Source organism: Podarcis raffonei, chromosome 1, assembly GCF_027172205.1.
Source record: "Podarcis raffonei isolate rPodRaf1 chromosome 1, rPodRaf1.pri, whole genome shotgun sequence".
In the NCBI taxonomy this organism is placed as follows: Eukaryota; Metazoa; Chordata; class Lepidosauria; order Squamata; family Lacertidae; genus Podarcis; species Podarcis raffonei.
Window position 1 is genome coordinate 116,429,852 of NC_070602.1, and position 12,694 is coordinate 116,442,545.

The 12,694-nt window shown below is 42.0% G+C and overlaps 1 protein-coding gene across 1 annotated transcript in view; it reads left to right on the plus strand.

The window, feature by feature from the left end:
• The window catches only part of LOC128398345 (dynein axonemal heavy chain 11-like), a 221,952-nt gene that overhangs the window by 13,178 nt on the left and 196,080 nt on the right, over positions 1-12,694 (plus strand). The window contains exons 4-7 of the mRNA XM_053359350.1: positions 659-775; positions 1,321-1,407; positions 4,733-4,891; positions 10,114-10,197. Coding sequence (XP_053215325.1) covers positions 659-775; positions 1,321-1,407; positions 4,733-4,891; positions 10,114-10,197 — 447 coding nt within the window. The remainder of the gene's footprint in view (positions 1-658; positions 776-1,320; positions 1,408-4,732; positions 4,892-10,113; positions 10,198-12,694) is intronic.

Here is a 12,694-nt window from a genome sequence, read left to right on the forward strand (position 1 = left end):
TCCACCTGTTTGTTTGTTTGTTTGTTTGTTTGTTTATACCCCACCCATCTGACTGGGTTGCCCCAGCCACTCTGGGCAGCTTCCAGCATATATAAAAATATAGTAAAATATTAAACCTTAAAAAGCAAGATGTATAATTACTCATCTCCTCGAGATCTTACGGGAGGGCATTCCACTGAATGGGTGCCACTACCGAGAAGGCCATAACCTAACAGAAATATCGAATACCTGAAGTGAACTGTAATGCCACTTGGATATTGACTATGTGGGCGACTTATTGTGTATTCAAATATTCACAGGTAAAAAAGTGTGGGTTCTGCTGTTCTTTAAACAAAAAGCAATACCTGCCATATACTATGTGGCAGGCAATGGAGATGCTGAGTTCATTTTCAGACTGAATATAAATTAAGCTTACTGAGATGCGGACTGTTGAACCTAAACATTTTTCTAAAAATGCGAAAAATATATTTTATGAATTACTATGAGCAATGAGTCTACAATTGCAGAGGATAATGAGGTGGAGAGTGAAAGGTGTAAATGTACCAGGGTAGGGGGGAAAAGAAAGTGAAAATAAGACATGTGTACAACCCTTTGTGAAAGGAAGGTTTGCTGACTTGATGTGCCAACGAACAAACAATATCGGTTTGTGCGTTGTTAGGAATTACCTGAAAAGTGGAAGAATCTTAAAAAGATTGCCTTCACTGTGAAGCATGAAGTGGCTCCTCTACAGTCCAATGAAGTGTCTGTTATCAGAAGAAAATGTGTACTTTTTGAGGTGAGATCAGTTCTGTGCTGTGAACCGGATGATTTTTCGTTTTTTGTTCCGATAACAAGCTGGTGGCAAGCTTCACTGAACTGAGAAATTGTAAACTCTTAGAAAAGGCTGTCTAAAGATAACAATTCAATGTTTCTGGTAATATATTCCGGATGAATCTGATAATTTAAAGCCCACTTCACCTAAAAGTGGGAATGATGCTTGCGTCCTCTTTATCTTCAATTATGTCTAATCTGTTTCTACTTCAAACATGGTGCCTGCCACTGTTGTCAGATCAAATGTAGATTTTAAATGTTTTATGCTTATCCACCGGGAATGTTTTAAATGTATGTGCGATGTGATTTGTGTCAGGGTTGTGCAGGCTGTATTAAATAAAGTTTTAAGCAAATTCAAGGGGACTTAAATGAAATGATTCAGGGTTCATGGGATGGAACGTACTTAAAGGATAGCAGCCAAGGAAATGTTACGGTATCATCTCAATGGATCACCTGCTTAACCTTTCAAGAACTCAACTTTTGTGTTTGTGTGTGTACTATGTCTTTCAGGTTAAACAGCAAGAGTTCAGAAACAGATTTAAAAATGAAGCCATCTTTAGATTTGATGCTGGGAATCCATATGCATGCATGGACAAGGTAACATTTTTTTTCTGGATTAGACACTTCAGTCACACTTAAGAGAAACTAGAAACTGCTACATTTTTCTGGCATTTTTATTGGCCCTGTTCCTGTGTCATCAACGCACAAATATTTGACAGACAAATATTTTCCTGGCATGGAGAAAAGTAGTGAGCGATGCGTATCTTATCTGATTCTCTGCATTAAGCTGCTGTCAAAGGCAGCAGGGCCAAGTTCTGAGTGGCAACTCTCTCTATATCTAAGATATATACAGTGGTACCTTGGGTTAAGTACTTAATTCCTTCCAGAGGTCTGTTCTTGACCTGAAACTGTTCTTAACCTGAAGCACCACTTTAGCTAATGGGGCCTCCTGCTGCCACCGGGCTACCGGAGCCCAATTTCTGTTCTTATCCTGAAGCAAAGTTCATAACCTGAAGGACTATTTCTGGGTTAGCGGAGTCTGTAACCTGAAGCGTATGTAACCTGAAGTGTATGTAACCCGAGGTACCACTGTACGTATGTATGTCTAAGAGAGTTCCAACAACCTGAAGCTAAATATCTCGAACTTTTCCACAACTATCTTGGGTGAGGGACGTAAAATTTGTATGATCCGTTTAAGACTAGCCTCAGTGAAAGGAATTATGATATTTTCCCAGATGTAACTTGGGGTTTTCCATAGTCCCATTTTACTCAGGACTTACTAGAACCTAGCTTAGGAGACCTTACCTCAATCAAGAGGAAAGAAGGCAGTATCAAAATGTTTCTTTCCCCCCCTTTTTAAGGCAAAACCCCAAATAGGTGTTCAGAAAGCAGACATTTATTGTAGTATGTTACTTGTGCAACATGTTTTGACTAATTTCTTTCACTACAATTTAATCTCAAGCAGTTTTTAAAATGTTCCACATTATAGAGGGGGGCTTCAAGGTCAAAAGGGAGGGCCTGGTTCAAGAGCAAGGATGGAGAGCCTGTGGTCCAGCAGGTGTCATTGGACTCCAACTCCCATCAGCTAAAGCCAACATGGCCAATAGTCAAGGATGATGGGAGCTGTAGTCCAACAACATCTTCAGGGCCCCAGGTTTCCCATCCTTGTTTAAAAAAGTAACAGTGTTAGCCTTTCTCTCCAAACATAACTGGGAGGAGCTTCAATATTTTCTGAATTGGGCCTTGACCTTGTTGTGTGACCTTGGATGCAACAGTTTAGCAAACCCATCAATTATCTTACATACTTCGATTGATGGCAAACAAAACTGACTCCATTTATTTATGTATTAAAGCATTTATAGCTTGCTCTGCATGAGTCCTGATAATCAGGGTGGCGTACAACCAAACTTCTATGCAAAGGACACTAGAGACCCAGCTCATCAAGATGAACACAAATACTCACAGCAAGAGTATTTGTAAGAAAACAACAGGGCAGGCTAAACAGTCACCCACACAAAAAGCAAGTCTAAAACCATTTAAGATTTCTGAACAAATTAATAACTTTTAAGTTGACTTGGCACCAAAACGGGGGGGGGGGCACCAGGTGGCGCATTGGAAGGTGGCCGACAATAACATCTCTCAGACCCATACGAGGTAATTAAGAGGCTGCTATGGGCAGTATGCAGTCTTCCTACCCCCCAAGGAGATGGGGGGTCCGCCTGGCCAGCGGTGTCCACAACGCACCCCCGGATTCGAGAGAAGGGGGTGCCGGTCACTTGGCACGAGCCCTCGATGAGGTCCGCTCTACCTGACACCGGTTCCAATCAGCACGTGCTGGTTCGCTTTAGCTCGGAATTATAATTGGAAATATATGATTGGAATGAAGCTAAAGCACATACATCAAGCAACGTTCGGGAGATAAGACTGCTGACTAATGGATCTCTGTGACCGGAGTGACGGATGGATAAGTAAATCAACTGATGAACCACCATTAAGAGATTGGTATGTTTGGAATGAAAAAGAAGGTGGGGTGGAGGAAAAAACTTTTCTTTTCTTTGCATTATGTGATATTAATAACCCTCCACCCCAGAAAGAAGATTGTTGCGTTTTATTAATCACAAGCAGGAATTCAAGAACTGTGTGGAGTGGATTATAATTAAAGAGATGATTGGTAAACAACGAGAACGGAGGAAAATTTTATGACGCAGTTTAAAATGGCGTCTCGCTAAGACAGGCTTGCCTGAGAAAGAAAGACAGGGGGAGGAGAATCAGGACCTTTGGAATGAGAATGACTGGAATGTGATCTTAACCTCACAGAGCCCTCCTGATATACTTGGCAAGCCTGAGAAAATTAAAGGACAGACCGAAGATAAATTTTTTATGGAAGCTTGGAATGGCGGCTGTCCCTGAGTGATATGATTTTTGGAGAGTACAAAACCCACACAGAGGATGCCTGTCTCCAATTTGCTTGTGAAGATTATCAGAGATCGCAAAGAAAGGAATATATGATAACAATAAGAAGATGGAGAAAGTAATAAAGGACTATCTGGATTGAACTGGATAGAACTGTTTAATTAACGCAGCAATATAAGTGATGTTTGGACTCGTTCGGAGCTTGATGTATGGGCACCCCCAATAAAATTTAAAATTTGGCTGTATAAATTGGAACTAATGTGATTTGGATAATGTGATGTGATTGGCCTGTTAATAAAAAATATTTTTTTTAAAAAAAAAAAGACTTGGCACCAAAACAGTAGCAATGTCAGTGCCTCTTGTAAGAAGAGGGAATTTCACATTGTGAAACACTCAAATTATTTCCCTGGATAGAATTCCTATGGAAGAATCACTCTTCTTCAGATCTAGTGTAATCTTTTACTTCTCTAGTATTTACCCCTAAAAAATTAGCAATGTGTTTCACCAATACTTATCAAAATCAAAGAACATCAGAAGCAGTGTCTTCATTAAAGGTAAAGGTAAAGGTACCCCTGCCCGTACGGGCCAGTCTTGACAGACTCTGGGGTTGTGCGCCCATCTCACTCAAGAGGCCGGGGGCCAGCGCTGTCCGGAGACACTTCCGGGTCACGTGGCCAGCGTGACATCGCTGCTCTGGCGAGCCAGAGCCGCACACGGAAACGCCGTTTACCTTCCCGCCAGTAAGCGGTCCCTATTTATCTACTTGCACCCGGGGGTGCTTTCGAACTGCTAGGTTGGCAGGCGCTGGGACCGAGCAGCGGGAGCGCACCCCGCCACGGGGATTCGAACCGCCGACCTTTCGATCGGCAAGCCCTAGGCGCTGAGGCTTTTACCCACAGCGCCACCCGTGTCCCATTAGAGACATCCATATATCCAGGTTCTTGTGAACATGTAAGCAAAAACCTGGTGCTTTTGCTTGATAATATGTTTCAAAATGGTGTCCTTGCAGACTCATAAAGACATTGCAAAACTAGAGACAGAAATGAAACTGCTGCAGGAAACTGCAAAGCTTTTTGAAGTGAGTGTGCCAGAATACAAGCAGCTGAAACAGTGCCGTACTGATGCCATCTTGCTTAAATCAGTCTGGGATATGGTGGTGTTTGTCCAGGTAAGGACTTGCTTTTGCCATTTGCATTAAAGGGATGTTATTTCCGAGAGGATGGAATGAAGTGGTACAAGATTACTTTGTGATGTGGTGGGTCCTGTGTTGATTGTGTCTGTGACCTGCTGGGTCATGGAAACAGTAACAAGTTTATGGAGATAAGGAATGAAGCAAAATAGTAAAAGGAGTTTACTAAGAACCCAAAACTCAAGATGATATCGTGCATTCAAGCTTGTTTGTCCAGCCAGCAATTGAGAAACTAAACCAGCCTCTTGTCAGCTCCTTCACAGGCATACCAGATCACAATCCAAATTCACCTACCCCATCAATGACCATTTATCCCTTTATAATTGTTGGTGTTTTTCAAGTCTGTTGAAGAGGCAAGTCTGTTTCCAGACAGTCAATAAGCAATTTGAACACTTCACCCGTTCAGGCTTACTGTGGCTTTGGGCTGATATAATAATAATAATAATAATAATAATAATAATAATAATAATAATAATAATAATTTATTTATACCTCACCCATCTGGCTGGGTTGCCCCAGCCACTCTGGGCGGCTTCCAACAAAACACTAAAATACAATAACCTATTAAACATTAAAAGCTTCCCTAAACAGGGCTGCCTTTAGATGTCTTTTAAAAGTTTGGTAGTTATTTTTCTCTTTGACATCTGGTGGGACGGTGTTCCACAGGGCGGGTGCCACTACCGAGAAGGCCCTCTGCCTGGTTCCCTGTAACTTGGCTTCTCACAGCGAGGGAACTGCCAGAAGGCCCTCGGCGCTGGACCTCAGTGTCCGGGCAGAACGACGGAGGTGGAGACGCTCCTTCAGGTATACTGGACTGAGGCCGTTTAGGGCTTTAAAGGTCAGCACCAACACTTTGAATTGTGCTCGGAAACGTACTGGGAGCCAGTGTAGGTCTTTCAAGACTGGTGTTATATGGTCTCAGCGGCGGCTCCCAGTCATCAGTCTAGCTGCTGCATTCTGGATTAGTTGTAGTTTCCGGGTCACCTTCAAAGGTAGCCCCACATGAGCGCATTGCAGTAGTCCAAGCGAGAGATAACCAGAACATGTACCAGGTCTCAGCCTATGTACCAGATAGAGCTGATAAACAGCTGCCCTGGACACAGAATTGACCTGTGCCTCTATGGACAGCTGTGAGTCCAGAATGATTCCCAGGCTGCGCACCTGGTCCTTCAGGGGCACAGTTACCCCATTCAGGACCAGGGAGTCCTCCACACCTGCCTGCCTCCTGTCCCCCAAAAATAGTACCTCTGTCTTGTCAGGATTCAACCTCTGCCTCCCTCCTTCTCTCTGGTGCCCTGATGCTCTCCTTCCTGTCCCCTTGCTTTGCTCAAACAAACCAAAGTTGGTGTCCAAAACAGAAACCGAAAGCCATTTCATACTGTGGTTTCTAACTATGGCTTGCTCAAACCAGGGAGTGGAGAACACTAGAAAGAGGGAGAGATGAGCACGTGTCAGAAGTCCACTCATAATCTATGGTTTAGCCATTGCTTCTGAACCTGTTGTGAGCCTGTTTGTTGGAGTTTGTAAAAGTTCTTCCCGTGTCTAAAGAACAAAGGCTCTCCTTAGATATCACACTTCAAAAATAAGAACAGGGATAGAGCCAATCAGGCTTGATAATGGTTCCCCCATCAGGTGGCATATCAAATTTATTAAATAAATAAACAAATTGCTCATTCTCAAGAGAATTTAGAATTGAAATACTTTATTGTCACTTGTACAACTTGTATACAGTGAGATTACACGAGCACCCCCCACTCAGCTCTCTTAGTCTTAATTCCCCTTGTTTACTGACGCACACCCACCAAACCCAAAAGTCACTTGCCCTGTTGTTATCTTTTCATTCAGCAGCCTAACAGCCCATGGATAGAAGCTGTTCTTTACCCTGTTGGTGCGACTAATTATGCTTCTATATCTTCTGCCTGAGGGCAGGAGATCAAGAAAGTGCCGGCCAGGGTGTGAATCTTCCCTGAGAATTTTCCTCACTCTCCTGAGGCAACGTTCTTCCGCTATTTCATCCAGCGGATTCACGGGACAGCCCATAATATTTTGTGCTGTATTCACCACCCTCTATACTCACTTCCTATCAGTTGAGCGTACCACACCGTGATGCCGTTTGAAAGGACACTTTCTATTGTGGACCGGTAGAAGGAGATCATAAAATGTTGATTGACATTGTTCTTTCGCAATGCTCTGAGGAGATGGAGTCTCTGTTGGCCTTTCTTAACCACCTGGGTTGTATTGATTTTCCAAGTAAGGTCTTCACTCCTAGGAATTTAAATGAAGAGACTCTCTCCACACAGCCCACCCTGATGTACAGTGGGGATGATGTTGGCACACTTACTGACCCATCCATAGATCAAAACAGATTCATATTTGTGTTTGTTTTCTGTGGGCACACAAAGCTGTTTTTTACTGAATCATGTGACTGCTTCATCTAGCCAACTTTTGTCTCTTCTGACATAGAGCAGTTCTTAAACAGTCTCAGGTAGCGTGCTTCATCAGCCCTATTGAGTTTGCTTTAATCAAGAGATTTGAGGATTGAATATGGAACCTTCTGCTATTCCCCATCACTACAAAAATAAAATAAAATCTAGGGAGGTGTGGAAGTTTGCTACCATAGATCCCAGAAAATGATGACAAAGCTGAAAGCATTGAAATTACTTGTTGTATCCCTCATCTGACAAAATAAAAGAGAATTTCCTGATGGGGATTGTTGTGGTTTGAATGAGCTTGAAATAGGCTCCTCTGATGGGAGAAAAATATGTCCTTGAAAATTAATTCCATTCTATTTCTGCTTTGTGCCATGTGGCAAGTGCATGTATGACAATGCTAAATTATTTATGAACATGTGCCTAAAATGAATAAAACACACAGGAACAATGCTAAGAAAAACCAGATGCTAGAGATGCACATCAATATTCTATTTGATGATCTTCTGTCTCTAATGATCCTAGGATTTCCATTTTGTGTCATTTCCAAGTCTGTTTACATAAAAAAACAAAAACCACGAATGGAAATAGCGGGTGTCAGTGCTAAACCTGGAAAAAAAGAAACTCAGAGAGAATGTTCCTTTCCTTTCCTTATACAACATTCCATATAAATGCATAACCTGAGATGGAAGCAAATGGTTCCTTTCTACAATAGAAGAGTCCTTCCATCAGAGGAAAGGAACCATTTAATTTGGTACAATGTGTTTCCTTAGCCTGCCGATGGAGTCCATTTTTGCTTTAAAAGGGGGGGGGGAGAGAAAAGAAGCATTAAAAAAATGTGTATTGTTTCATCATTTGTCCTTCCATCTTTGGCAATTTTTATTTTATGAGCAGATAAGACTATAAGATGCTGAGCCTGACAGTTTCTTAAAGGTAAAGGGACCCCTGACCATTAGGTCCAGTCATGGACGACTCTGGGGTTGCAGCGCTCATCTCGATTTACTGGCCGAGGGAACCAGCGTACAGATAAGGCTCTGAATGAAATCTTGGAAACCCAGACATTTCAATGAGCATAATTACATTTTTTAATTTTTTGGCAATTTGTCATTCCTATCAGTCAATGTAAAAGTGAAAATGATGAAGCTGTTGCTTGAGCAGTCCACCACTGCAAGGGCCCAGATGTTCCTGTACATCTGTTGCTGCTGCTATTTCTATAGAATCAGTTTATAGGGGGTTGCTAAGTTGACAACTGAGTCAAGGAAGGCCTGAGCCAGCTTATCAACTCTACATTCCATCTGTGTAGTCCATGATGAATAACAAACTGAAAACAGTTTGTATGAAAGATATAATTTGGCATTGGCACTAAAGTGTTCCTCTGTTCACAAAAATGCAGAAATGTCCACCAAATTTCACCTTCATTTGTAGCCCCTTCACCTCATTCAATCTCTACCATTGCCAACGAGTAGACTTTCAGAGGGTGCTGTGATTTGCAGAAGGAAAGGGAGATGCGAAAGCCCACTTTGGTGAAAATTAACTCTGTTCTATTTATAGAAAGAAAGTTTGGGTTGGATCGTAAGATCTCTCTTCTAGGATAACGTAAGGGAGTCATTTAGGGAGGGGGCAGGTAGTTTCAAACCACATATATGTGAGTTGTCAGAGCTCTGGTTAAATATGAAAAGTAGTCATATCAAAACTTAAAATATACTGGTTATAGTTTTCGTTTGGTTTTGTTTTGCAACTGAGGCTGCACCCCGGAACCCACTTAAGTCCCATCAAAGCCCATAGATGGGATGCGGGTGGTGCTGTGGGTTAAACCACAGAGCCTAGGACTTGCCAGTCAGAAGGTTGGCGGTTCGAATCCCCGCTACAGGGTGAGCTCCCGTTGCTCGGTCCCTGCTCCTGCTGACCTAGCAGTTCGAAAGCACATCAAAGTGCAAGTAGATAAATAGGTATCGCTCTGGCGGGAAGGTAAACGGCGTTTCCGTGCACTGCTCTGGTTCACCAGAAGCGGCTTAGTCATGCTGGCCACATGACCCGGAAGCTGTACGCCGGCTCCCTCGGCCAATAAAGCGAGATGAGCGGCGCAACCCCAGAGTTGGTCATGACTGGACCTAATGGTCAGGGGTCCCTTTACCTTTACCTTAAGCCCATCTAAGCCCCATTTAAGCCATCTTGACTGGTGAGAAAACACTGCACTGTTAATCTCAGGTATATCTTAAGACAAACCTTTGAATATTGCCCCACTACCGAAACCCGAAATGGCACATTGATCTTAACATTTAATGAACATCAAGGAAACGAACAGACAGAATTTCAACAATTCTTTTTGATTATACATTTCCCTTTTCTTAACCAAGTATGACTGATGATAGCAAGTCGGACAAATGAATTTGGAGCAGGGGAAGAGAGGCTTTCTAGCAAATGATTAAAACATCAACCTCCTCTCTCCAGGTTTTGATGAGAGGGCTTTCTGTTGAACGCAAGAGAATTTCTGTGGGGATGTAATGCCTTTGGAATATGAATCTTCTGGACAATGTTTTCTCTCCCTTAAAAAGCTAGCAAGACTTTCTAGTGCACAGAATCAAGAATACATGTCCCCTTAGATTAGATTTCAGCCTCAGTAGGTTTCAGATTTTGAAAATCATTTTGTATGCATTGTACATTATACATATTTATACACAGAACCTACAGGTGAGCTTGAAAACTCTCTTTGCATCATAAGATGCTGCAAAAAATAAAAGTTATGGGATTCTTCTTTCCTCCTATCTACAGATGAGCATTAAAGACTGGATGAAAACTCCATGGAAACAAATAAATGTTGAGCAAATGGATGTGGACCTTAGAAGATTTTCAAAGGTGATAAATACTCCAAATTACAATATTGTATTTATATGCACGCTGGGACGCAGGTGGCGCTGTGGGTAAAACCTCAGCGCCTAGGACTTGCCGATCGCATGGTCGGCGGTTCGAATCCCCGCGGCGGGGTGCACTCCCGTCGTTCGGTCCCAGCGCCTGCCAACCTAGCAGTTCGAAAGCACCTCCGGGTGCAAGTAGATAAATAGGGACCGCTTACCAGCGGGAAGGTAAACAACGGCGTTCCGTGTGCTGCGCTGGCTCGCCAGAGCAGCTTCGTCACGCTGGCCACATGACCCGGAAGTGTCTGCGGACAGCGCTGGCTCCCGGCCTATAGAGTGAGATGAGCGCACAACCCTAGAGTCTGGCAAGACTGGCCCGAACGGGCAGGGGTACCTTTACCTTTATTTATATGCACTGTACTTAACTGAACTGGCAAACCAATCCTTTTCCATACAGTAGAGTATACAGTAACTTTTGGTTCTTGAACTGAAGTGATGCCTAGTGCCTGAGAAGCACTGCAGAGAAAAGGCATGAGAACTCTCAGCTAGACTTACTTACACTGGTTTAACAGTAATTCCTTCCCCCTCAGAGAACCCCAGGGGCTGACTTCTGTCAAGGCTAGCAAGCTGTAACAGAGAATTCGCAAGCACCCCTACCATGCTACGATTTCAACATTTCTTTGGCGGAAGCCAAGAAAGTTGAAAGTGGTTTGTAGAGTTGCTTTATAGGTTTGCAGAGTAGATAATAGCTTTCTTGTCCTTTTGTCTTGAGCTGTGGGGTGCTTCCAGACAGGCATTGATTGTGGGATCAGTGCTCCTCATGCATGCAATGAGCCCACACTCATTTGCTGTGTGTGCATCATGCCATTGGCATCAAAATGCTAGCTGCCATTCTCCACTCTCTTTGAATCCCAATTTATCCTTTCGAGGGAAAATCTGGTATTATTATTATTATTAACAACAACAACCTCAAATTAAGCCTTGATTGGAAGCCCCTACTTTGGGATCACTGCATTAAACACTGAGAAGTGTTTAAATGGTATGCACTTATAAAATTTGCCTGTTAAATGAATTGATCATATTTTATTTTGTCTGATTATCTATCTATCTATCTGACAAAATGTTATCATCTATCTATCTGTCTGTCTGCCAGCTATATCTATCATCTATCTATCTATCTATCTATCTATCTATCTATCTATCATCTATCATCTATCTATCTATCTATCTATCTATCTATCTATCTATCTATCATCTATCTATCTATCTATCTATCTATCTATCTATCTATCTATTATCTATCATCTATCTATCTATCTATCTATCTATCTATCTATCTATCTATCATCTATCTATCATCTATCTATCATCTATCTATCTATCATCTATCTATCTATCTATCTATCTATCTATCTATCTATCTATCAATCATCTCTATCTATCATCTATCTATCTATCTATCATCTATCTATCATCTATCTATCATCTATCATCTATCATCTATCATATCTATCTATCATCTATCATCTATCCATCTATCTATCTATCTATCTATCTATCATCTATCTATCTATCTAACTATCTATCTATCTATCATCTATCTATCGCGGCGGGGTGCGCTCCCGTCGTTTGGTCCCAGCGCCTGCCAACCTAGCAGTTCGAAAGCACCCCTAAGTGCAAGTAGATAAATAGGGACTGCTTACCAGCGGGAAGGTAAACGGCGTTCCGTGTGCTGCGCTGGCTCGCCAGATGCAGCTTGTCACGCTGGCCACGTGACCCGGAAGTGTCTGTGGACAGCGCTGGCTCCCGGCCTATAGAGTGAGATGAGCGCACAACCCTAGAGTCTGGCAAGACTGGCCCGTACGGGGGGGTACCTTTACCTTTTTATCTATCTATCTATCTATCTATCTATCATCTATCATCTATCATCTATCATCTATCTATCTATCAATCATCTATCATCTATCATATCTATCATCTATCCATCTATCATCTATCTATCTATCATCTATCATCTATCATCTATCTATCTATCTATCTATCTATCTATCTATCTATCTATCTATCATCTATCTATCTATCATCTATCTATCATCTATCTATCTATCTATCTATCTATCTATCTATCTATCTATCATCTATCTACCATCTCTATCTCTATCTATCATCTATCTATCTATCTATCTATCTATCTATCTATCTATCTATCTATCTATCTATCATCTATCTACCATCTCTATCTCTATCTATCATCTATCTATCAATCATCTATCTATCTATCTATCTATCATCATCTATCTATCTATCTATCTATCTATCTATCTATCTATCTATGGCTTTGTAAATTAATACATATGGCCTCACACACTGATACAGCTCTTTTACATACAGCCTATGAAGATACAAGTTATGTGTGTGCAAGCTTTGCCCCTGCACAGAACTGTCTCTGCATTTTTGCTGGGCAAAGATTGCAGGACCAATGGCTATGTGCGTCCATT